The sequence below is a fragment of the Lissotriton vulgaris genome, chromosome 7 (genome assembly GCF_964263255.1).
Source record: "Lissotriton vulgaris chromosome 7, aLisVul1.2, whole genome shotgun sequence".
Taxonomy (NCBI): Eukaryota; Metazoa; Chordata; class Amphibia; order Caudata; family Salamandridae; genus Lissotriton; species Lissotriton vulgaris.
Genome location: NC_141695.1, coordinates 1193719374 through 1193746992, shown reverse-complemented (window position 1 = coordinate 1193746992; position 27619 = coordinate 1193719374). Strand labels below are relative to the sequence as shown.

The 27619-nt window shown below is 45.7% G+C and overlaps 1 protein-coding gene across 1 annotated transcript in view; it reads left to right on the top strand.

The window, feature by feature from the left end:
• CCDC42 (coiled-coil domain containing 42) overlaps positions 1-27619 on the top strand; it is a 146642-nt gene that overhangs the window by 18434 nt on the left and 100589 nt on the right. The window contains 1 exon segment of the mRNA XM_086928890.1: positions 24832-24936. Within this exon segment, the coding sequence (XP_086785016.1) occupies positions 24832-24936 (105 nt within the window).

The following is a 27619-nucleotide window of genomic DNA, read 5'->3' as shown; positions in this document are numbered from 1 at the left end:
GACAACGGTTCGCTTAGACTCTCTGAGCCATTTGCCCCCACTGCTGCCCTTGCCTCAGGCCTTCCGACGGAAGTGGTGCCCGGAACTATCTCCCCCACCCATTATGGCATGGCAACCAACACCCCTGAACATTTGAAGCTAATTTGCTGGAACATTGCGGGATTAGCCAACAAACTGGGCGAGCCGGACTGGGTAAATTACATCGAGACTGGTGACGTATGTATGTTCCAGGAAACCTGGGCCAGAGAGGACTACGGGCACCAAGGCTATACATCATTCTCCATCCCAGCAAGGTGGGAAGGCAAAGGCCGTCCATCAGGGGGGCTCACGACGTGGGTTGCATCTCATTTGGGCTGCGTGGCCACACGGTGGCCGTTTAATTCCGAAGATATCCTTGTGGTGTGTGGGCTGGTGGGGGTAGCAGACCGGAATAACAGGCGTGGAGGCCGTATGTAGTGGGCTATTTCGTAGCCGGTGTTTATTATTGTACAAAGGTGCAGTGGTATAATACAGGGAAGTAGAGAGTTCCAAAAAGGGTTGGGGTTTCCGGTTCCGAGGTAGGGAGTCGTCCGGGTGTGGTCTTCCAGGGACAGCCGTTGGTTTTGACGGTAGTCGGGCCAATCCTCGAGGTGTCAATAGGCTCAGCTCCCGGACGGTGGTTCCTCGGAGGGGGGGAAAAGGAGAGAGAGAATATGGCCGTTAGCTCTGTCGGTGGATCTAAGGACAAGATCCTGTTCCTTCACCGGAGTGTTGGGGCTAGAATGACTGTGAGGAAAGGGACGGGAGGGTAAGAGGGGTGGAGATATAGCGCGGACAGGGAATAGGGTGACGTTGGTGTCGGGACGTGCAAGGGTATTTATCTACAGTCGTGATAGTGCCACTCTCACACGTATATACAATCTATACACAGTGCACGGTGAATCGTGAGGAGGGAACTATTTTATACACGGGGATATGTACAGACTACTTATTTACACACTCTCGTAACGCCTAATATTTACACACACACGGAACTGGTACTCACTTGGCCCGCCGCAACTCCGTCCTTGAGTTGCGGCCGCTCTCCAGCGTCCTCCTCTGGACTCCACCAGTCCTCCGTCCAGACCTCGTCTCCTGGTTCCGGATCGTCTCTCTTCTCCGGGGGTTCTTCGCACGCTGTCTCCTGCCACGAGTCTTCCTGCTTGAACGCTGTGTTGTTGGTTCTTCCGGCTTTTCTGTGATCCGCCTCCCGAAAGGGGGAGGGACTTCCGGGGTCGCGGGGATGTACTTCCGTTGTGTCCCGCGTTGGTACTGGTTCCTGTAGGGAAAAAGAAAGGGGTGGAGTCCGGGTTGTTTTGGTAGTCCGGGCAACAGGGGATTGTGGTGGTGACCGAGAGGGGTGACGTTTTATCCGTGCTGAAGAGGCCGTGCTCGCTTCACATCCCCTTCCCCTAGCTGTCTTTCTTGATCGGGTAATTTGGCAAGGATATCGAGAAAGATAGTCAGCGTTGGCTTGATCTGCGCCCTTCCTGTGGAGAGTCTTGAACGTGAAGGGTTGCAGGGAAAGGAACCAACGAAGGACTCTTTCGTTGTGTCCCTTGTTACGGGCCATCCATTCCAGAGGGGCATGGTCAGTGTATAGTATAAATTCTCTACCTTCAAGATAGTAGCGGAGACTGTCTACCGCCCATTTGATGGCGAGGGCCTCCTTCTCAACTACAGCATAGTTTCTCTCCCGGGGAAACAGTTTTCTACTCAAGAAAAGGATGGGCCGTTCCTCACCATTGTGATCTTTCTGAGAGAGAACTGCTCCCAGCCCCTGCTCGGAGGCGTCAGTCTGGAGTATAAAGGGTTTTGAATAGTCTGGACTGATGAGAACAGGACTGGATAATAGGATGTCTTTTAATCGTTGGAAGGCGTCCAACAAGGAGGGGTGTGGTTGTCTCAGCGCTTCTTCAGTTTTTACGGTTTTCTTTAACAGGTCTGTGAGGGGGGCTGCGATCTGAGAAAACCGGGGAATAAAGCACCTGTAATACCCTAAAAGGCCTAGGAAGGCTCGTAGCTCTTTTTGGGTCTGGGGAAAAGGAATGGCGTGGATAGCAGCGATTTTGTTGTTTTGAGGGCGGATCAGCCCTTCCCCCAACAGGAAACCCAAATACTTCACCGTCTGAGCAGCCAAGGTGGTTTTCAAGGGATTGATCGTGAACCCATACGACCCCAGAGAGTGTATTACTTTAGCTAGATGACATAAGTGCTGGTCCCAGTCATCACTATAGATGATAATGTCATCCAGATAGGCCCCAGCGTAAGAAACATGGGGCTGTAATACCAAATTCATGGCTCGCTGAAAGGTGGCTGGAGCCCCGTGGAGCCCAAAGGGCATCACAGTAAATTGGTATAGGCCTTCGGGGGTGGAGAAGGCCGTCTTCTTCTTGTCGGCAAGACGTAAGGGAATCTGCCAATAACCTTTACAAAGGTCTAACGTGCTGATGAATTTGGCTTTACCGATACGCTCGATCATTTCATCAACCCGGGGTAGAGGGTATGTATCGAAGGAGGAGATCTTGTTGACTTCTCGGAAATCGATACAAAAACGGACCGAGCCGTCTGGTTTGGGGACTAATACTATCGGCGAGTTCCAATCGCTACTGGAAGGCTCGATGATCCCCATGTGGAGCATCTGGGCTACCTCCTCTCTGATAACGGGTCTACGAGCCTCCGGTAGCCTGTAAGGCCTCTGACGGACCGTTTTTCCTGGTTCCGTGATGATGGCATGTTCGACTACTGAGGTGAGGCCAGGAGAGGAGGAGAAAACCTGTTGTAATGGTTGAAGGGCGGCCCTAAGTTCCTGTTTCCGTTGATCCCCGAGTTCTGAGTCTATACAGACTTCATAGGAGAGTTCCGGTTCTGGACAGTTGTTCAGGAGGACCGGACGAGGTCCGACCCACTCCTTTAGTAGATTCACATGGAAGATTTGGGTGGTTCGACGGACAGGGTCGAGCTCGATTTCATAGGTCACGGGAGTGACCTGTCTCAGAATCGGAAAGGGACCTTGCCACTGCCCTAACAGTTTGTGGTCGGAAGAGGGCATTAAGAGGAGGACCAACTGGCCGGGAAGAAAGGAACGAGGTTTGGTACCCTTGTCATATTGTTGTTTTTGTTTAGCTTGGGCTGCTACCAGATTCTGGCGTACAATGTCCCTTATTTGCCCCAGGTGGGTTCTGAGGTTTTGCACGTACTCCGGCAGAGGTCGGGTTCGATTGGGTTCCGCCTCCCACGCCTCTTTGGCCATATCTAGTAGGGTCCGAGGGGGTCTACCATACAGAAGTTCATAAGGGGAAAACCCCGTGCTGCTTTGGACTTTGCAGCGAATGGCAAAGAGGGCTAGCGGTAGCATTTCCTCCCACCTCTTACTCTCCAAAGCCAAGAGTTTCTTTAGGGTAGTTTTCAGGGTGGCGTTATACCGCTCCACCAGACCATCCGTTTGGGGGTGGTATGCGGATGTTCTGATTTGTTTCACACCTAGTTGGGAGCATACCTGCTTCATGAGGGAGGATACAAAGGGAGTTCCCTGGTCAGTCAGGATTTCTCTGGGAAAGCCTACCCGAGAAAAGATGGATATTAGGGCTTTAGCAATATTCTGACTGGTAGGCTGGCGGAGAGGGATGGCTTCAGGGAAGCGGGTGGCGTAATCCACTAGGACTAACGCGTACCGACAACCACTTCAGGATGGGAGCATAGGACCTATAATATCCATCCCTACTCTACTGAAGGGGATGTCTATCAAAGGAAGGGGTTGTAGAGGGACTCTAGGAGGGCGATACCGGCTGTTCTTCTGACAAATGGGGCAGGCTCTACAATACTGTTTGACTTGCTGGTGGATGCCTGGCCAGTAAAACTTTTCTAGGATAGCCTGACTCGTCTTTTCGTCACTGAAATGACCCCCAAGTAGATGGCTATGAGCCAGAAACAATACTTTGTCCCGGAAGGGTCCTGGAACTAGTAACTGGGACGGTTGTTGGGGTCCTCCTTTTCTGTATAAGAGACCATCCTTTTTATAAAAGTGGGGACCTACATGCAGTGGATCTTCTTGGTCCAGGGCCCTTCCCCAGGCTTCTTGTAGAATAGGGTCTTCCTGTTGAGCAGCCCGAAATTCTTGGTCGACTTCCCAGGGATGTTCTTCTACACGTACTGGGAAAGCTGTCGAGTAGTTCCTTTTCTCCTTTTTCTTTTGGGTTTTAGTCTTGACCATCCGAATGGAGTCTGTTCCGACTACGGGAGGGCTGTCGGGAAAAGGAGCTTCAGACCACCACTTCTCTAGGCTAGTGGTGGTGTCCTGGAGGAGGCGAGGAAGTCCAGGATAATCGCTGCCCAAGATAACCTGTTCCGGCAGGGAAGGAACAAGTCCGACATTCAGGGTACTTCCAGGATCCAGGGAGTGTTGTACTTTGACTTCGGCCGTAGGGTACACTTTTGTGTCTCCGTGCACACACTGAATGGCCACTGTACCGGTTATGGGTCCGATGGCGTGGGGTATCTCTTGAGGTCTGAGCACACTCTGTCTACATCCAGTGTCTGCAAGGGCAGACACCTGATGTCCATCAATTCGTACAGGGCGACGGAAAGCGGGAGGAGACGGACCAGAGGACAGACACACATAGTTCCGGGCCATTCCCACCTCCATCGGCTCTTCTTTTTGGGGACAAACCCGAGCTATGTGCCCGTAACCTCCACAATGGTAACACTGGGGACCAGGCGGTGGTGGTGGTCTGGACATCACTGGATAAGGGAACAACGGAGGAGGCTCAGGTTTCTTGGCTAGAAATGGACGGGGTCCTCGAGGTTGGCCATGGGGCTGAGTTCGGTGACCATGTTCTTCCTTGGGTTTCTGCAAGTCCTGGGCGCGACTGTACGCGCTGGCAATTTCAATGGCATTCTCTAGGGTCAGCCGGGCGTGCTGACGGACCCACTTTTGAGTGGCAGGATGGAGGGAAGCCAGGAACTGCTCCAAATAAATTTTTGAAAGTATTTCCTCTTTAGTAGCGGTTGCGGACTTCAACCACCGGTCCGCCAGATCTTTAATCCGGAAGGAGAGGGCTCTTGGTGTTTCCTGTGGCCCTTCCTTTGCTTGGCGGAGCCGTACCCGATAGGTCTCATCATCGATACCCAACCTTTCAAGTATACAGGTCTTGATGTCGGCATAAGGGGTCAGTCCCTGTACATTAGCCTGTTGGAAGGCTGCCTGCAGTTCACCGGTCAGTAACGGACCCAGGTAATGACCCCAGCGGTCGGCTGGCCAGGCAGCGGCTAGAGCCAGCCGTTCGAAATTAGTAAAAAAGAAATCCGGGTCTTCGCCCGGTACATATTTCTGAAGGACCACTGAAGGAAGTGACGCGGTGGGTCGTTGTTGGCCTAAGACATCTGTGAGCTTCCCCAGAGCCTGGTCCTGAGCGGTTCCTTGTCCCTTCAAGACATCATGCAATTGCCCACGGTCTTCTTCGGCCGTCTTCAAGAAGAGTTCCATCATCTTCCCGAGTTGTTCTTGGGAATCTGCTAGCTTTTGCACCGCGGCCTCCATGCTTCCGGTATATCCCACTTCTGACACCACTTGTGGGCTGGTGGGGGTAGCAGACCGGAATAACAGGCGTGGAGGCCGTATGTAGTGGGCTATTTCGTAGCCGGTGTTTATTATTGTACAAAGGTGCAGTGGTATAATACAGGGAAGTAGAGAGTTCCAAAAAGGGTTGGGGTTTCCGGTTCCGAGGTAGGGAGTCGTCCGGGTGTGGTCTTCCAGGGACAGCCGTTGGTTTTGACGGTAGTCGGGCCAATCCTCGAGGTGTCAATAGGCTCAGCTCCCGGACGGTGGTTCCTCGGAGGGGGGGGAAAAGGAGAGAGAGAATATGGCCGTTAGCTCTGTCGGTGGATCTAAGGACAAGATCCTGTTCCTTCACCGGAGTGTTGGGGCTAGAACGACTGTGAGGAAAGGGACGGGAGGGTAAGAGGGGTGGAGATATAGCGCGGACAGGGAATAGGGTGACGTTGGTGTCGGGACGTGCAAGGGTATTTATCTACAGTCGTGATAGTGCCACTCTCACACGTATATACAATCTATACACAGTGCACGGTGAATCGTGAGGAGGGAACTATTTTATACACGGGGATATGTACAGACTACTTATTTACACACTCTCGTAACGCCTAATATTTACACACACACGGAACTGGTACTCACTTGGCCCGCCGCAACTCCGTCCTTGAGTTGCGGCCGCTCTCCAGCGTCCTCCTCTGGACTCCACCAGTCCTCCGTCCAGACCTCGTCTCCTGGTTCCGGATCGTCTCTCTTCTCCGGGGGTTCTTCGCACGCTGTCTCCTGCCACGAGTCTTCCTGCTTGAACGCTGTGTTGTTGGTTCTTCCGGCTTTTCTGTGATCCGCCTCCCGAAAGGGGGAGGGACTTCCGGGGTCGCGGGGATGTACTTCCGTTGTGTCCCGCGTTGGTACTGGTTCCTGTAGGGAAAAAGAAAGGGGTGGAGTCCGGGTTGTTTTGGTAGTCCGGGCAACAGGGGATTGTGGTGGTGACCGAGAGGGGTGACGTTTTATCCGTGCTGAAGAGGCCGTGCTCGCTTCACATGGTCTCACTACTATGGCCAAACAAAGCTAAACTTGTGCTGGTTAACATCTATTCTAGGCCGATGGGAATGGCAAAGGAATCACCAACCATCGATGAACTTTCAAACTTTTTATCTGAACTGCCGAATGATTCATATTATCTGGTGGGTGGGGATTTTAATTCTCACTTTGAGCCACTCCCCGGCCTTCTGGAAGGGTTTTCATCGGAAGAAGAGGCTAGGTGGGCAGTACCCTCGGTGGAAACTCCACCCCCGAAAGCCTGGACCCCACTAGCACTACAAATCACTGCCCTCACCCTAAGGTTCGGAATCAGAGCCTGTAACGGGCGATTGAAATCCGACATACCCAGTAAAACTACCTACAATAGACTGGGGAGAGAGTCCCGCCTGGACTATGTCTTGGCCCAACTAGTGAGGTGGCCGACAATTCAGGATTTTAGGGTGATGGAAAGGACCGATAGCGACCACAACGCCCTTGAGCTCGACCTTGTTCATCCAGGCCCCCAAGCTCCAGTGTCTAAAGTGGAAGGGAACAACCCCGCGCTTCTCCTGGATAACAGCAGGAGAAGAATCAGGTGGGAGCACCTGGTTATAAGCAAGGATAAACTCCCTCTGCTCTATGCTGAGATTACTCCCATCTTGGAAATCGTGGGGAGCTATGATATCGAGGCAAACAATAGAGACTCCCAGACCAAATTGTATAAGGCCCACGAGGACCTTATAAAAGCTGCGGCACCCCATTTCACTTGTAGTTCACGAAAGCCAAGGGAGAGGCGCCAAGGCAAAACACTGTGGTACAATCTAGCATGTAGACGGGCCAAAACAGAACTCCTTGGAGTAATTAAGGAGGGTACAGGAGGGGAACGCCTTAAACAAAGCAGGCGAGCCTACAAGAAGCTTCTTGCCCAGGCTAAAGCAGAATGGGAGGAAAACCAGTGGGAAGAACTCACCAAGGCCCTAGCGATTCAAAATCAACGCCTGTTCTGGAGGACAGTGAATGGGGGGTCAGGGAGTTTACAATCGGCACTAGAGCCTAACATAGCACCTGGGGTGTGGCAGGCTCATTTCCAGTCCTTATACAGCTCTGAGCCGGGAGAATTCCCTGCTGCCATTGAGGTGGACCGGCCGGGCTGCCAAGGGGAGCCAATAACTCTGGGTGAGGTCACTACTGCCATCTCAGGTCTGGCTTCTGGGAAGGCGCCGGGACTGGACGGCTTACCGGGGGACTTGTTTAAACAGGAGCCCACTGTTTGGGCGCCTTATCTTGTCGCCCTTTTCAACAGTGTTCTCGGTGGGATGGAAATCCCCAGTACTTGGCTGGGGGCAGAGGTGGTCCCCATCTTTAAAAAGGGCTCGCCCCTCCTCCCAGCCAACTACAGACTGATTAGTCTGATAGACGTAGCACAGAAGCTGTTCGGTAGGGTTTTGTTGAACAGGCTTCAGGATTGGATGGAGGAGGTGGGTGCCCTTAGTCCCTACCAGGCGGGTTTTAGGAAGGGGGTATCCACAGTGGACCAGGTTTTTAGATTGAATCTAATCTATTGGAGGACAGCAAAGTTCGAGGGCGGCAGTTTGTACACAATTTTTGTGGACTTATGGGCTGCCTTCGACTTGGTGCCCAGGGGGAAACTTTGGAGCGTCCTGGCAGAGATGGGTGTCCCCCCAGATATCCTGTTGATCTTACAGAGGCTGCACCACAATAATTACGCCCGCGTGAGGTGTGGGAGTTCAGGGGAACTGACTGATAGATTCCCCGTTGGCCGAGGGGTAAGACAGGGCTGTGTGTTGGCGCCGACCCTGTTTTGCCTCTTTGTCAACGGGGTAATCACCCATCTCAATGCCACCGACTATACAGACGCCCCCAAACTAAATGGCAGCAGAGTGCCCGCAATTATGTTTGCGGACGACACCCTGTTGCTATCTAAAACCCCTATGGGTATACAAAGGATACTTGATTCCTTCGTGGATTTCTGCCTTGATAGAGGGCTAGAAATCAATGCTACAAAAGCCAAATTCATGGTTTTGAACCCGAGCCAGAAACTGCGCCCGAATCCACAACTGGGAGCCGTGCGGCTCGAGAGAGTAGCCACCTTCGAATATCTGGGTGTGACCCTCAACGAAACCATGACCTGGGGATCCCACCAGAGTAGGGCAAATCTTAAACTTATACAAACTACTGGGGGCATCTCCCGGATGATGACCGGCTCATCATACCGTCCATTGGGGGCTTTAATCCAGATATATAAGGCCCAGGCTAGGGGAGCGATTATGTACGGGGCTGAATTGTGGGGTCACACGCCCTGCCGGAGCCTGTCACTAACAGAAAATAAGTTTATAAGACAGATAGCCGCACTCCCCCCTAGTACCCCGCTCCTCCCCTTGAGGCTTGATTTAGGGTTACGACCACTAGCTGACGAGATAAGCTTGAGACCCATAGCCTTCTGGCGTAGGCTATGGAGCAGCAATGATCTCGCAGACTATAGAGCGGAACTGGTCGAATTACTGAATCACCCCAAGGTGCTCAGTATTCCCTGGGTCAAAAACATTCAAGTCACCTGTATGGAATTAGGGCTCCCTGATTTATGGACTGAGCCGGCGATTGTAGCATCAAACATCTCCAAGAGGTCCCTGGCGAATTTGTACCACGAACACAAATGGGCAAGGGCCCAAGCTACCCAGCCAGACGGGTCCCTATCATCTGTGTTCTTGCAAAGCAAGGATCTTCATAGGTTTGAGAAGGCATTGGATCCTATCTACCCCACACTTGCTAGAAAGCTGTTCCTCCAATGGAGATACGGCACATTGCCCTTTCGGTCCTTTACAAGCTCCTGGTCATCGGCTTCCTCCACAAAGCACTGTCCTGTCTGTGCTGACAAGGAGGAAAACGACTTGCACGTGGTCTTCTTCTGCCCAGCCTATAAGGCAGCTAGAAAATACTGGCTCCTCCCTTTGATAAGGAATATGGGTGGCAGGGAATATGCACCAATGTACAGGATTTTCAGTTTCAGTTTTTAACGTCTTTATTTCGAATATTCTTCATAAAAGACAAAATATTTACATACATATGAATAATAACAATATTACATAATCAATGACATTATATGAAAATTAAGCGTAAAGAACAATAGAACAAAAAGAATTAAGAATTGATTAAAACCTCAATTAAATATGTGCATAAAGACGACAAGAGAAGATTATTATTGAACAAATGCATATAAAAAGACACAACATCAATACTGGTCGGAGACACAATCTAGTAAAGTAACGTACTATATGGGTTTTTCATGACGGTATGTTACAAACTGTCTTAGACCTTAATAACCAAGCCCATCCAAGGAATTTGGCCAATCCAATGGAAAGACATTCAGAGGTGTTAGTTCTTAGAATGAGCAAGGCTTCACTGCTCGACCGGGTCTTTAATCTATAGCATATAGGCTTTAGCCACTTGTGGCGTGGTTCACGGTAAGCATTACAAACAAACAAGAAATGACCTATTGTTTCTTTATGGTCAGTGCAACATGGACAAAGTGAAGTCGCCGGCTTCTGCCAACCACTGGTGAAGGCCCGTAATGGCAATGTACCTAGACGGAACTGAAAGTAAAGTTTCCTATCTAAGGTTTTGACAATTACATCCCAAAAGCACTCGGTATGAGGGACTATTTTATGTAGCAGAAACAGACCGGTCAGGTTCGGTTTCTCTGAAAGAGCAACGTGTTCATCTTTAACCATAGACCAGAAGAGAGATTTAAAATCTTTCTTAGAGGGAAAGATGTGAGAGCCCGGCTCAAACCACAACTGGGGGAGGCCCATTCCGATAAGAGTGTTTCTAATTGACTTAAACCATGGAATTTCACCTGCCCCCTGTTGTCTTTATAGGTTTGAGAAGGCATTGGATCCTATCTACCCCACACTTGCTAGAAAGCTGTTCCTCCAATGGAGATACGGCACATTGCCCTTTCGGTCCTTTACAAGCTCCTGGTCATCGGCTTCCTCCACAAAGCACTGTCCTGTCTGTGCTGACAAGGAGGAAAACGACTTGCACGTGGTCTTCTTCTGCCCAGCCTATAAGGCAGCTAGAAAATACTGGCTCCTCCCTTTGATAAGGAATATGGGTGGCAGGGAATATGCACCAATGTACAGGATTTTAAAATCTGATGTCTCCGGCCCAACTGTTTTTGCACTTTCCAAATTCTTTACTAATGTCTGGTATACGCGTAATCGCTTCTTAAAGATGTTGGGTAGTACTTAGAAATTCTTCTCTTTTTTAAGATGTTTTAAGTCTGTACAGGATCCTTTTAACATATGTATTCAATGTTCTATCTGTTTATGACAGAGTCACATGTGATTTTTATCTGTACTGTGTATCTTTTATGACCGAATGGTCGAAATAAAGATTGAAAATGAAATATTGTTTGTGAGCAGAAAGCCCTGTCCAGAGTCTCAGGAAGAAGCATTCTCGATCAACTGCCGGGGAAACTTCATCTACGCCTTCCTTCCAAAACCTTTAATCTCCAGACTACTCTGCAGCATAAGGAGGCTGCTTTGCACTGTGACAATGATAGGCGTAGCTTGGGTGAGGCAGACATTGGTGTTGATAAATGTGGCAAATATTAATTCAGACTCCCATCCAGTATAAGCCAGATTCTTTTTTGTTATCTCGCTACAAATTCTCAGATTGAGCATCACGAGTGACAGTCCCCGCAGCTCACAGCTTGGCTCTTGAAGAGGTAGAATTTGGTGCTTTGGGTCTTCTAGAAAGAAGGTTATATTGCAGACCGGTGACAAGAGCACACCCTACCTTGAAATCTTATGGAATAAAATGGAAATGATTCAATATTTGGGTGAGATGTAAATATCTGGATCTACTCCAGATGTCTCCACACCAGTTGTTACATTCTATATGCATCACACCAGATCATGCCTATAGCATTTGTCAGTGGGGGTGCAGCTGGCTGCTGTCTCTTGATATCTGATAAATTCAGATCTCCTTCCCTTTTCTCAACAAGAATAATTAAGGAGTTTGTGGCTACCTTAATGATGCCTTTATTCAACCTGTACACAAATCTAGGGACGGGCAATCATCTTGGAAAAGGGCCCCTTTTAACAAGGCGAGAATAATTAGTGAAATTCAAGCACTTTAAATTAAATAACCATATCTGTGCTTTTTCAAGGACAATGTGATTTTCAGGGCTAATTCTATGTTTATACCATAACATAGCCATCATTGTTTCTTTTGACCGTGTAAATTGTTTTGCCTACATCCTTCTCACAACCATCTACACCAGCAAATAGATCTTTACAGTCTCTGGATGTCAACAGATGTACAAATTGTTAGAATCAGAATGTTTTCGTCTAACTGATCAACTTTTTTTGCATATGGATATATTGACATAATAACAAAGGCAAGTCCTTATCTAAGCAAAGTCTTTCTAAGTGCATTGTTTCATTTACTGTACGGCTCATGAATGTTTGGACAGGTCTATTTTTAGTAGAGTTCAAATTTATATTTCAAAATAGGAATAGCAGCCATGGCTGCATTTGTTCATGAGTCTGTTTGAAAGAGATATTTATAGTGGCAATTTGGCCACACACATTTTTATCAAACACTATTGCATTGACATGTAGTCCGAAACATAAATAGCAATCGAAAGGCTATACTTTATAATCTCTCCGCATAGGGTATTCCACTTAAATCTCTTCTGCTATGTGTACATATGTTTATATTGCTTGTATGATAATCTATATCTTATCTATGAAACACGAAATGCTGAAGAAGAAAAAGTTACTTAAATATTACCACAGTTTTTTTGCATGAGTATTCTCATATACTCATTTGTAACTTGTCCTCCTCCCCATTAATAAGGCCCTGTAACATATTTCACCTCTGATGAGCTCAGAAAAAAATCTAGATGTTGAAGCCTCTGTGGGGAGTAGAGATGGGTGCCTATCCCTTTTGAGTGGCCAAAGTTCGGGTGATGTAATTAGGTTGATAGGCTACACACGGTCAATGGCTATTTCCAATGTTCTTTTGTGTCTGGGCACACTGCTGTATAACATTGTCTAGCACGGTTTCCCAGCCAAACAACAGGGAATATTCAATCATGTGAATCTATGAAAGATATCAATGCCAAAGAGCTGAAGTTACAGGTAAGAAACTTGTTTCTTCATCACCAGAAAACATACAGCATGAGAAGAAGTACAAAGCATTGGAATCCATTAACACATCCTTATTAAATCAAACTAAGTCCCGTTTTGATGGTGGGCGGGACATTGCCACATTTGTGATGGAGGATCCTGTCCATCAAACTCTAAATAAGGCCTTGGGATTGAATCAGTTGAGTCAATTGCATTGGAGGTAAAGTCAAGAAACCTATCAAGTCCCTTCATACTTCCCCTAAATAGAGCAGGTAGAACCTGAGTTACAGTAGACAAAAGATAGAATGCTTTAGCAGTGTCCTCAAGCTTGATACCACCACCTTTGTAGCTCGATACCACAGGTAATTATGGTATGAAATTGCACCATTTCTGGAAAAAAATACCTGATAAAAACAAAAACCAGGAGTTATTCATTTTGGAGGAAGGTGAATTAGACTTTGCCTCTCTAACGGCTCGGCGATGGGTTCAGCGACACTAAGTTTCAGTCAAATTGATTCCACCACTGCTCTGAGGAGGTATGACTGGTTAAAGAGCACTTTGTTTAGGAAACAAATTGAAAATAATGTATTTACCATTAGATGGTGAAAATATATTAGGCAAATGTGGAAGACATATTGCAATCCATCAAAGACGATCTGGATGCAGCATAGTCTCTAGGGTCTTTACAGCGACGTCACCAATATTCATTATTCAAGCAATCTGCCCACCAGAGGGGATACTACCGTCAAGGAGACAATTTTCATACATGCAGACAAGAAGAAGGTTACAGGTCATTAAGTTATGACCAGAATCAAAGACAGCAAGAGGTTGGGCTGATCCCTGCAGAAAAGAAGACGTCACCAAACCTCTAGAGCTCGGACCCAATGAAAGCGAACATGGCTCCAGTAAAGTATGGGTTCGGCTCCCAAACATTCCTTGGTATTAAGTGGATGAAGTCAACAGTTTGCAAAGAGATGGCAGGATTGCCATGGGATAGCTGGGTGCAAGACCCTGTGCAAAAGAGTCATGCCCTTTGGTAGAAACCTCCTTTAAAATCAATAGAAAAGGTTGTTCATCTACCCCTGTTGCATGTTAACAAGGAGATATTGACATTACTTCAACAGGAAACTATAGTGGAGGTGTCAAAAAACCAAAACAACAAGGATTCTATTCCAAATTTGTCATCACATTGAAACAGAATGGGGAGTGGAGACCTGTTCTGGACTTATCAACAAGTGCCTCAAGAAACAAAGCTTTTGCATGGGGATTTTATAGAACGTTCTTCCAACCATGGTGAAAGGTGAATTCCTAGCGTCTGTAGGTCTTGAAGGTGCATTTTCAGTGTCCCCATTAATCCAAATAATCAAAAACCTCTCTGATTTATGATAAATGGAGGACAATTCAATTCAAGACTCTGACATTTAGTTTAAAATCTGCTGCACATATTTTTACAGAGTATATGGCTTCAGTTGCAGCACAACTTTTCAAGGACAAGTTATTGGTTTACACATTTTCTGAATGATTGGTAATGAAAGCGCCTATGTTCAACATTGCCAAACAAGCAGTTCAAAAACAGTTTACCTTCTCTCTGAATTCGGTCTGCCTGTCCACCACAGAAAATACAATCTGTTACCAACAACAGGCTGTCATTTTTCTAGAGCCAGAATACTTACAAACAAAGGGAAAGTTTAAACATCCATGGAGAGAGGTCAGAAGCTAATGGCACTTGCCACAGTTTCAAGGTCATCAGGTTGCCACTGTAAAAAGATTAAAAGAGTTGCATGTCTTCCTGCCTTCACCTTTTGCCACAGTGTTGCTTAAGACAAGTCCAGGAGGAGTTAAGGAAGCAGTGGAGGCAGAGACAAGGGGGTTGGGATGACAAAGTCCTAGGCTTTTTTCAAATGAAATCAGCTCTCTGGCATGGCAAATGTTGCATGATTGACAATGGTAAGGCCACAGTCATGACAGATGCTTCTTTTAGAGGCTGGGAAGCATACCTACAAAAATATGGATGTCAGTGGTGTGTAGTTATTGGAGAAGGTGACCTCCCATCCACATACATCTTACACGTGTATTTATGTGTTTATTTATTTACTTATGCAGTTTTACGCAGGTCACACATTACCCAAAGGTGTTGGAGGGCTTTACAATAAAACAGGTTTGATTACAAGTGATACAAAGTTACAAATAATTACTAGTTACAGTAATTACAAAAGGCACAAGGGGACAGATCGAAACATTTTGATTGTTTTGACACGTATTATTTACAGATTATAAGCGGAGGTAGGTGGTGAAGGTAAGACAGGAATAATGCTGTTGGATTCAGTGTTGAGTAGATTATCTTGGGCGAGATTGGCTAAGGGGACCGCTAGCCAAAATATCTTTGTGAGAGAAGGGCTTTCAGGTGGTAGTACATAGTTTTGTGGGCAAGGCGGTCCATATTCCAGTCTCACTACCCGAAAAGTGTTGTGCCATGAATCGTTCCTTTGTAAAGGTCGGGGGCTTCAACAACAAAGCCTCAGCATTTCGCAATTGTCTGGTGCCTCCTGAAAGCTTGAATGTGTTCGCTAGGTAGCTAGGAGGGGTTCTATGCAAGGCCTTGTGAATGATAAAGGCAGTCTTATGTATCGTCCGGGCATCACTGGGGAGCCAGCGAAGAGTGGCAAGAATTGGTGAGCTGTGGTTGTTTCTTTTCAGCCGGTAGATGAAGGCTGCAGCTGAATTTACAACTCATTTTAGAGTGGTGAGGTGGGTCTTGGGGAGAGCTGTCAAAAGAGAATCACAATAGTCGATCCAGAGTAACTCCAGAACTGTGGCGCTGTCAACGATAGTGGGTTTGCTGTTGAAGATGTTGACGGTGCCCATCCAGGATTGTATCAGTGTTGGTGAATTTGAAGAGAAGATGAGAAATTCAGTTTTGAATGAGTTCAGTTTTAGGTTGTGAGAGGTCATCCAGTCTTGGACGGATTTTAAGGTGTTGGCAAGATAGGAGAAGTCCTTTGTGGTTGCAACCTTTAGGTCGGATGGGTGTTGTCTGCATACTGATAGTATAGGGTCCCAGCCTTTCCTAGTAGGACTCCCAGAGTTTTGATAAAGGTTGAACAGGGTAGAAGCAAGGATTGAACCCTGTGGTACTCCTTGATCGACGACCTTCGGTAAAGCTAGACAGGCATCAATTGTAATCCCCTGTGATCTGCCCACGAGGACAGATTCAATAATTTTAGGACACCAATGTCAATGCCTATCCATTTTTTAGTGTGTCTAGAAGCAGCCTAAGATGATTTAATGTATCAAAAGCTGTTGACAAGTCAAGGAGAATAAAGAGGCAGGGGCTGACTAACTCTAGGACTCGAAGAAAGTCGTCGACAACCTGAAGCAATACAGTTTCGGTACTACATGCTTGATTAAAGCCGGATTGGAATTTGTCCAGAAGGTTATTGTACTTGATGTGTTGGGTGTGTTGTTCCACTACACATGTTCTGATTATGTTTTTGAAGAAAAGGTAAGTTGGGGATAGGGTGAAAGTTATTGAGGTCATTCGCTTCTGCTGAGGGTTTTTTGAGAAGTGGGGTGACTTGGCGATCACAAATTGTACAAACTGCTTTCTTAGAGGGATAATTGAGTTTGGTGGAAGAGGGCATGAGATGGCTGGTGGCTGTTTTGATCAAATCAAAGAGTTGTTTCTGGTGGATTCTTGGCTAAGTCAAGAAGGGATCTGCAGTGATTGGATTTCTCGTGAAATACATGCCAATGATAAACTGATCTTGCATTGCAGAAGCATGCCAGATTAGTGGTGAAAGGCGCCTGTTTCCATTGGTGCCAGGACAGCCCCTCAGGATGTAGCTGCATGCTCTACAAATGCCTTTGTATTGTATTTTTAATATACAGTTCTCAGGGTTTGTGTTCCTTGTACAGGGCATTATTGAACCGAGGAGCAGATAGTGTTTGCCTTTTGTTGTAGGTTTAGAGTGGGGCCTTCTCATCAAGGAAACCAGAGAGATTGTTGAAGCAGTGGGCTGTGGAGACATTGACATCAGAGGCAGGACTAATGGGGGGAAGTATCTTCATTGCAGAGTTGCTGAATGTGCTGATGTCAATGTTCTTGATGTCGCAAAACCAAGAGGTCCCTCTTTTTTGGTTGGGCTCTGGTCACAGTGTGAGAGACTTGTAATGAGAAAGGAATAAGAAAGTGGCCGGACCAGCCTACCAGAATGGGTATGTTGACTGAGAGCAGGTCGTCTTTGGAGATCATTTGATCAAGTAAGGAGCCTTTCTTGTACGTTGGCTTAAAGTTGTGTTGTACCAGTTCATTTCTGTAGGGAAGGTAATAAGCTGGTTGATTGAAGAATCATCTGTGTTGCCCCGTTCAAGATTAAAATCACTGAGGAAGATCGCTTTGTAGATTTGTGTTGATTAATCACTTGTGCGATCAATGTATTCTTCGGTGAAAGTCGAGTTGTTACCTGGGGGGTGATAGATGACATTAATTCTGAACTGGTAGTTCTGTTGTACTTTTAGTTCCAAGGTTAGGCACTGGAATGTGGAAAATGGGACTTTGGGACACTCCCTGCATTTTAGGGCATCTCTGAAGATGGCAGTCACCCCTCGCTCAACTCTACCTACTCTGTCATTTGTGATGGATAGTTCGGAGGAAGCAGAAAGTCAAGTATGGTATGGCATGTGTTATTGATATTATAATTTGTAACAGTGCCAGAAATGTCATGCTTGTGTTCCATTGCTGACCTGCAATTATGAAGCATGCAACACAGGACCGATGTATATGATTTGGTGTAAGGAGTGTACAGGGTTTTTGGTTGTAATAGGGAGGATATTTTTGTTCACCAGTGTCTGCTTTGGGGGAGCCTGGTGTTTGGAGCGATTCAGAGAGATAATTGGAATTTGGTGTAGGTTTGAGCTGTCTGGGGTATTGACAATAGGTGGGAGTTGATAATGTTGGGGCATTGTAGCTTGCCAATCGGTTAGCAATGTCATCTTCTGAGAGGTAAGGAGCGAAGCTTTTGTGGCATGGAAAGTGACTGCTCCTTGTTATTGAATACCTGGGGTAATGTGCCTTTTGCAGGGGAAATAGAGAGTCGAATGTGGTAGATAGCCTGGATCTTAGGTGGGAAATAGTGATATCAAGATGGGAGAGTGTTGTGCTGAGGTTATCTAGCTTGGATTCTAAGGTCTGCAGAGAAATGGAGTGTGGTGCAATATGATAATCATTTGTCGTCGAAGGATGGTTATGAGTAGTATTTCATTGTATCCATTGAAGAGGTGATATGTGGTTTGTTGTAGAGGTTGTGCAATATTGCCCAGGGCAGCAAATGTGGTGTGGGGTAAGGAGCATGGTATGGGGAGAGTGGAGTATGTGAGGTGGATAAAGGGTGCATGTGGGGTGTGCGAGGGGGAGTCTTGGTGACTTGGGGTGACAATGGTGAAAGAGAGTTGTAGACAAGGGAGGGCAGAAGGGGGTGGTTGTCTGGGAGGACAATGTGTGAGGAGAGTTCTCTTTGTACTGTAGATTAGGGAGGAGAGGAAGGCGTGGTGGTGTGGGAAAGTATCTGATCATGGGGTGGAGGGTATAGTGGCAGATGAGGTATGTTGGTTGTAAGTGAGGGTATTGGACGATTGAAAGGGGGCTAAAGTAGACAAGGGTGGGTGGAAGGAGAGGGTGCTTCATAATATGATAGCGGTGGGGAGAAGTTGCAGTGGTTGAGGGTCGAGGGCGAATGGGTTGAGGTAGAGTAGCTTAAGAAGATAAGTGTGTGTTGTGTAAGGGGAGTTAAGAAGTCCCAGAAAGGAATTCATATTTACGGGAGGACATTTTGAGGTGTGGGGGAGGTGAAGAGGAGTGGCTGTTGGGGTGAGTCAAAAGTGATTGGGAAGAGAGAGTGAAGCAAGAAGCTACAAGAGGATTAAAGTCAGTGAGGTTGGGGGCGGTGTGTAGGTAGGGGTCTGGGCAGTGTCGGGTAATGATAATCAAGTGAACGTGATGAGCCAAAGATGGGCATGCGGTAGATATAGAGAGTACTTCCGGTGTAGCAGAAGGAGGAGGGGAGTAGTGGAGGTTTTTGTGGAAAAGAGTTATGTTGTGAGTTTGTGAGTGTTGAGAGATGAGAGATGAGGTTTTTTTCCAGCCATGTAAACATGAGTCAGCTCATTGCAGGGGAGGTGGCGTTGAGCTGGCGGGATCTCAAAGAATGCAGCCTCTGTAGGGAGGGCGGTCTTGCAGATGTTCCAAATGTTCCAGGATGGGGCTTGGGGTGGAATAAGAGTGTCAGCTCTTATGATTGGTGGGCTGAGATGAGGGGCTATAAGATACAGGGGATGAGGGGAGTGTTTGAGGTGGAGATGGAGATTGAGTAGTGTACGTGGTGTTTGTCAGTGTGTTGATGGAGAAGGCAGGTTGACCTCTGGTGAAGGCAAGGAGCAGGGAATGGAACAGGAGGTCGAATAATGATAGACAGGAGTGATTAGATTGAATCATTATTTTACCATTATTGTATATGGGGTTGGCGATTGATCCGTTGAGGTAGTGGAGGGAGCTATTTTGAGCTTGTAGGCATGTGGGATGTTACAAAATGATGTGATATGTAGTGTAGTAAGGAAGATGTCGGTCCAGGATCAGATGTTATGAGAGAAGAAAAAGAGGTCGTTGTTTAGCTTCCCATGTCGGTCGCTATGGTATTGATCAGCAAATGTGGTGTCGGGCAATCTTCTAGGGTACTTTGTTTGAACTTTTTTACGGATGCTTTCAAGAGATTCTGAGCTTGACTAATCTTAATATGAGTTGACTCATGCTTTCTCCACTGTATATAGCATTAATAATTGATTGAGGTCGTGTGGGCGGAATGAATAAAGAGAAAGTAATTTAAGGGCTTGGCAAGTATAAGGATTCAATGTTTCATTATCCAAGGTGTTCGCTGAGGGTGTTTGGTTTGAGTGTGGTTCAAACAAACGGCTAGGAATCGTAGAAGAGGTCCAATTTCTACTACTAGAATCAACAATTTTGTAAAACAATGGGAAGATTGTAAAGAGGGGTGAAAGTGCTTGACCTCTTTAGCGCAAGTGTCATTTGGAACAGTCGTATCTGTTATTCCCCATTCATGGTCCTCTCCAATGGGTATATTGTGCTTCACCTTTCTAAAGCAAGAGTTACTTCCAGGAGTCGTATCTGTTATTCCCCATTCATGGTCCTCTCCAATGGGTATATTGTTCTTTACCTTTCTAAAGCAAGAGTTACTTCCAGGAGTCGTATCTGTTATTCCCCATTCATGGTCCTCTCCAATGGGTATATTGTTCTTTACCTTTCTAAAGCAAGAGTTACTTCCAGGAGTCGTCTCTGTTATTCCACATTCATGGTCCTCTCCAATGGGTATATTGTTCTTTACCTTTCTAAAGCAAGAGTTACTTCCAGGAGTCGAATCTGTTATTCCCCATTCATGTTCTTCTCCAATGGGTATATTGTGCTTTACCTTTCTAAAGCAAGAGTTACTTGCAGGAGTCTTCTCCGTTAATCCCCATTCATGGCTTTCTCCACACATCTAGACAGTCAACGTAGTTAGATCAATGGGTATATTGTACATATATATCAATCTGCCGGAACTATGAGCAGTCAGGTTAGCACTCAAATAGTTTTGGTCTCTAATGGAGAACAAGCAGGTGATATTCATACTGACAATACAACAGCGTTTTATTTAAGAAAACATGAAGGGACAAAGGGGCATATTTACAACAAAAGTTGCGGAGCACTGGTTAGCTCCAAAATAGCTAACACTGCGCTCTGTCACTTTAAAAACGCAGGGATGCACCGGATTTACAATAATACGGTGCACCCATGCATTTCTCCCTGTACTGGCGCTAAATTCAGCTGTTTAACGCCAACGCAGGCACCCTTGCACCATCGTGCAAGGGTACCTGTGTTGAGGGAATGATTGTTTATGTGCAGGAAGGTGTCCACATAAACAATCCAGAAACTCCTTTGTGTGCTGCATTGTGCAGCACACATAGAAGTTGCAAATCGTAATCGCAAAAAGAGACACATTCCTGCACATAAACAATCACTCATTGCGTTTTCCTGTTTCTAAAAACTGCAAAAACTAAGAGAAATAAAGCATTTCTCCTCGTTTCGCCATGTTGAGACCAGGTTTTCCTTTGTCTGCCCCATATTTACACTACCCTTGTAATTATGGTGCAGCGTCAAAATCAATGGGTGTTGCGGCGGAACGCCCACTGCAACATCCATTGCCCACCACTTTCATTATAAGCATAGCATGAAAGGGTACCTTGTTTACAAGGCGGCGTTAAGCCACGTTAAGTGGCTTAATTCCGCCTTGTAAATAAGGCGATAGAGGCTTGTAAATATGCCCCAAAGTCTGTACAGCTGTACAGAAAAGCTCAATGTCTCTGATTATGGACAATTAGAAACAAAGTGGACATTTTTGCATAGTATGTGCCTGGGATATACAACACTTATGCAAACGCCTTAAATAAGCAACTAACGTCCAACCACAAGTGGAAATTGAAAGCCAGACAACTTGTGCTAATATTTCAAAGTTAGGGAAATGCTGAATGGGATTTTTTCCAACCAATTAAAGCAACGAATGCCCCCTGTTCACAAAGAGATAACCATGTCCAAAATCTTGGAGGAAGCCTTCTCAATGGAACGGACAGGGAGATGTCTCTATGCTTTCCAGTTAATTCCACACGTTTCAAGAGCACTACCCAAATTGAGGATGGGGAATTGCAAGATGATTTTTACAGCACAAGCTCTTCTCAGACAGTATTGGTTTTCTCTACTTTGGAGCATGCCAGTGGAAACCACAATACAGTTCAAACCAGACCCCTATCTTCCTTCACAGGTCAAGGGCCAAATACTCAATCACAACCCTCAACCATTCTACCTCACTGCCTGGCTGCCTAGGAATTCGAGTTATGAAATTTCAAAATCCCAGATGGCTGCAGATATTTCAGGAGGCCAGTATACATGTTGTACTTAAGACATATACATTAAAATGCAAAAATTCATAAAGTTGGCTTGATCTAATCAGTTGGATTGATTTAAAATGGCTCCACATTACTTCCCTACTTGTTTGATTCATTTAATCAGATCTGGTCTAAAATATGTATGTAATAAGAGTCTGTCTTTCACCATCTTTCAGAGATAGCTACTTATCTTCAGAAAGTAGGCCAGCTCTGAATTGATTTCAACCAGGGATTATGAAAAAAATCACGAGACATCTTTTCTGTATTATTTTTCTGATGGCTAAATCTCCATCTTCATGGGAGTGCAACACTGTGCTGGCAGCATTAATGAAAGCCCCATTGAAGCAGGTTCATTATACATTGATTAAGCATCTGTTACTGAAGACATACATGTTGCTGTTGAAAACGTTGATGGAGAGAATCAGCATATTACAAGTATGTCTACGAAAGAACCCTGCTTATGTTTCTCTATTGACAAGTTATTCAGAGATTGATTCCAAGGGTTGCACCTATTTCATTTGAGTAGGCAGATCTGCCTTCCAGCATTTCTTCTAATCCAGCCTGCTAGCAGAAAAGTTGTTACACTCACTGGATGTTAAACAACGTCTACAGTTCTATCTGGATAAGACAAATAACTTTAGCTACTCTGATCAACTGTTTGGGGACTTTGGTGAAAGCAACAAGAAAAAGGCACTTTGAAAATAGAGCATTTGTCATTGGATCGTCTCTTGTATCACTCAGGCTTATGTTCAGGTGGGACTGCAACTAGCCCCCAGTGTAAAAGCTCACTCAACCAGAGGTGTGGGAGCTACAGCAGCTCTCTTTGCTGGAACTTCGCAACTTTCGCAAGCAGCAAGATGGAGGACTACAAACTCCTTTGCAAAGCATCACTGCCTGGATGTCCAATCCAGACCTGGTTCGTCTGTGGGACGGGTGATGCTGCTTAACCTATTTAATAAAGGGGAGCCTCTTTTACTCCTACCACTTTGTTATGCGTATTGCTTTGCTAGCCAAACTCCACCATGTGAATCTATGATAGATCCAGTGGTGTAACTAGAGTTCTCCGCCATTTGCAAATTTCATAGATTCAAAATACGACCCACCTTCCCCTCCTTCTTCGAGGCTCTATATTTGTAGGGAGGGAGGTGGGTAGGCTGCATTTTGTCCATGACTGTGAGTAATATTATTGAAGTGCTTTATTGAACACTAGCTACCGGGGGTTCCTGGCTTGATGTTGGACAATATCCATGCACGAGAATCTATAATTGGAACTGTACTCACAAGTAAGCAACTTATGCATCTGGATCAGCTCAGATCCACCTCTGTTGCTTTTTTAGTTCTTCTGTGTACCAGGCAAGAAATGCCATGGTTAGGAAAATGTGTTGTCCAAATGACACTTTGCTAATCATGGCCTCCTATTTCGTCCCTAAACATACACTGCTGGGGACTAGGTCCCTGGTGCAATATTAACTGATACGCATTAACCTAGATAGGAGAATTTGAAAGTTTTACTCTCTTTTGTCCGCTGCACTAGCAATAATGTGCCTAAAGATACTTGATTGGGCTGATCTTAGATAAACAAAAAACTGTTGTCTGGAATACCTGAATTAATCTCAGACACTGGAAGTTACTAGGGCTATATTCCAGTCCATCTTTTTGCCTGCTGTGCCACTCTAGAAAGAGACTTGGTCTGGCTTTAACAGAAACAGTCCACCCCAGAGTGCCAGCTATGGTCCCTTCTTGGCAAGAAATTAAGCAACCTCAGACCAGTTTCACCCTATTTGGACCTCATCAGTGAGGTGCAACCTGAGTCCAATGTCACAGTGAGTATTGTATTGTAACATTTAGATAGTGCTTCTTAGCCATATGTGGGGAGCTAAAGTGCTTGCCTACATGGGTAACATGCTACACCATGGAGTGGAATGGGGTTGGAAGAGTGTAGTCTTTGTTTTGATCCTATGTAGGAAGTTTTCCATGTTGTGCGTGATGAATACCGAGCTGCTTAGCCGTGCGACAATGAAGAATTGTGAGAGACTGCCAAAGTTTATGAAAGCCTGCAGGACCCTGTATGATCACAGTCCACATGCCACTGTTAAGGCACTGTGTTGTCCATTACGAGTTTTTCTTGTTCATGGTCCAAAGTGGGCATAAGTTGGAGGAAGAGATTGTCCTAGTATGTTGTTAGCTGGGACAGCAATGGTGGGGGGGGGGGGGGGCAGTGTTCAGTGGCTTAACGAAACTTGAGGTGGCCCCTGTGCAAGGTGCATGGAGGGGCCCCTGCTCCAGATTTAATCAGGAGCTCTCGAAAGAGAGTACTGTGCTAGGGAGCCCCCAGAAGCTCAGCCCCCCCCCTCCCCCCCGCAGGGGCCTGTATTACGCCACTGCCATTGTTCAGTAGCATGTGGCAGATCTCTTCAGTTATTCCACACATGTTCAAGCGTTGATGGGTGGTTTGTTGCTGTGGACTGGTACAGGACTAGGTGATAGATATGACCTGTAGCCGTTCTGACTTATGTGAGTGTAAATAGGCCAAGTACTATAAGAGAATTACTATGCCCTGATTACTATGAGTGTTATACTACCTTAAGTATTAGTGTTAGTATTAGTGAGGGCATGGAATATCCATCTGACTTTGGCATCACAATTAGAAAAACTGAGCTACCATATACTTGGGTTCACCTCAATCCAGCCAGTCCATGGCTGCACCTATGTTCAGCTGCGGCTTGTGCAGGTAAGAGCGATGGGGAGGTGGGGCCGGGTTGGGGGGGATTCAACAGACGACCACAAGGAAAAATTAAATAAATAATTAATTTTCCCTTGTCATCTGTCGAAATTTCCCCCCACCTGGTCCCACCGCTCTTACCTGCAGGGGCCGTGGTTGCCCATGTCTGAAGTCCAGGAACCATTGCTTGCCTCTGCTTTAGGACAGTGCCCTATGAAGCAGCTGCTCCAACAATAAGGGTTCCCTGCTGTAGGACAGGAGTGGCTCCCACAGTTTTTGGTCTTGCTTCACAGAATAGGTAAACAGTTGGCTAGGAGAAGAGCAGTCGGACAGTCCATATCTGGAAAGCAACTGTAATGGTTCTTTTTGTTCTTCTTTAGGAGTTCGGCATAAAGATTGAGCAGTTCAATCAGCGCTGGGATGAGCTGCAGAAGAAGGAGGTTCTCATGAAGGAATACCTCCTGAACTTCGACCAGTTTATAAAGGTAACATGATTCCCTGGACCATTTGCTGAGTGATTAAATTAGTACATGCCTTGAACACCCGGGTTGAACAGGACCATTTACCTCTTTTGTCAAAGTGGGTGTTCAGAAATATAATCTGGAGAACTAAGGGATTAATCAAAGATAACAGAAAAAAACAGTATTTGTGCATAGGGATTTGGTAAAGTTCACATCATGCAGTTTAACTGTTTGGCACGTTGCCCAATGTCTGCTAGATTAGAGCAAATCTGAGCATGGCTCCCCCAAAATATATGCAGTGTTCATAATGTTTGGTGGACTGTAATCAGAATAGCGTTTTTAAACAGTTTTTATTAGTTTTCAAATGGTTTTGGATTGGAGTTAGGCTAGTATATATACCAGGAAACAACCTTTACAACGTGATCGTTACAACTGCTTTGTTACAACGCGATGTCATTAGATCTACTTGCTCTAGGTGGCGCTCCTACATAAGGAATAGTATCATTTACTATTCCAACACCTTCCCTACTATTGCAGAGGCTGGAGTTGGAATAGTAAATTATACTATTCCTAAGATTGGAGCGCCATTTAGAGCAAGTCGATCTAATGACTTACGTTGTAATGGTATAGCGTTCTAACAAGGCGGTCGTTGTTACGACCACGTTGTAATGGAAAGCGTTGTAATAGCATGTGTTGTGAAATGCTACATTCATATATACCAGATTTGTTTTCGAATATTTAATTTTAAATTGTTTCTTTTTATTATATTTCAATTGTGTTTTTTCATTATCCTCTTTTTACCAGTCCCATTGTTATCGATTTTTTACTTATTTTAATATTTTTAGTCTTCTAAAAATATTGTTAAATATTTCCATAATGATGTTGGTTAAATAAATATAAAATGTTTCATATTATTTCAATTGCCTAGTAAGTATACATATTTATATTGTGTTTTATTATTTAATAACTATTAATAATGTAAAATTATTTTAATTTGTATAATGTATTTATTGTAATGCCTATTTCAATATAAATGTTTTGTTTATTTTAAAGTTAAATTGTTTTAAAGTTAATAAACTAATGTTATTTTATTAGAGTAATTAAAATAATAATGTCGTTAATATTTTATATTATAATGTTAATTACAGTTAAAGACCTATACTGTACAGTATAATGTTGATATCTTTTACCACAATATTTTGGTAGTTTCACTGTCCAAAATGAGTGGCACTACGGTTGAAAAATTGATATTATAGAGCCAGTGAAAGGTTGCCCGTGCAGAATTGTAGTTGTGAATGGAATCAGTAAAAATATATGGGTCACTCAAACAAGTAGAACAATATTAAGGCAAAGAACGTAAAGATGTATATGAATAACACTGCTACCACAAGCCCTAGATCCAGGAGAAAACAAGAGAGCTCTTGGAAACACAAAAAACAGACCGTGCAAGTGGCAACAAAAAATAAATACTCAAGGCCCAACAGCCTTTGAACCATACTGAAATACAGGGCAGTTGCGGCGCTTGCAGGTAAGCGCGGTGGGGCAGGGTGGGGCAGGGGGGATGTCAACAGACGACAGAATAAGGAAAATTAAATACATCCTATTCCATCGTCTGTCGACATCCTCCCGCCCCATCGCGCTTGTCTGCAGGAGCCACAACTGCTACGGAGCAAGAGCATTGGGGGGTTGTCTGTGCCAAATGCAGAAGGTTACAAATGTAATTAGCACCCTTGGTAGCAATGACAATCAAGATTATATAATACAAACGCACAAGAAGACAAAGGGGAGCGGTGAACCCAGAAACAGGAACAAGGCTCAGGGAAAAGCAGGACTGGAATCAAGACCAGGTTAAGGAGTGGAACACACAGAACATAAGGCAAGGAGTTTACGTGTTACAACAGGCCAAATCAAGGAGCGTGCAGATTAGAGTAGGAACAATGACTAACACAGAAACAGAGAGGCAGGGTAACAAGAGATAGCAATAGGATGAAAACAGCAAGCCTGTAAACACAGCAGCAGAGATGCGACCCATTAACCAGGATGGTTGTGAGCCGCTACACACTCTGCTCCTAGTTTTTGAGTTTTACAGAGTTTTATATAGCACAAACTTGACCCGAAGGTATCGGGTATCAGAGCGCTTTACATAGCACCAGTTGTGTTACATGAGGACACATTCATTTTTGTTAGGCACGGGGGGATTAAGTGATTTGCCCAGAATCACAGGATGTTCAGCATCATTTCAGAGACTCGAACCCGGTTCCCCTCCTGCAAGGAACTCCCCTGACAAATCTGGTCAGTCATTCGGCCCTTCTCGATATACGCCCTGAAAGTGTTCCACCAGGACCCCCAGTTTGTCCCGATGGGACATCACGGACCGTCCATCCGGAGCACGTATATGCAGAATGGGTGTGATCTTGCGCTTCACTATCCAGGCTAGCAACCTACTCGACTTGTCACCCTCTCTGTGGAGGCGCTGTTGATAAGCAGTAAGGGTGTGCCAGTCCAGGATCTCCCAATACTCATGCAGGGAACACTGGAGATGTAGAATCTCCCTGTGGACAGTCACCTCCTCCACACGAAGGGGCGCCAACCAATGCTCCTGGGCACCAATGTCCACGAATAACTGTCTTTGACCTCTGCAGGCAATCCCAACGCACCCCCCCTCTCCCCGAAGCACAGCCTTGAGAGTGACCCACTTGTTGGCCTA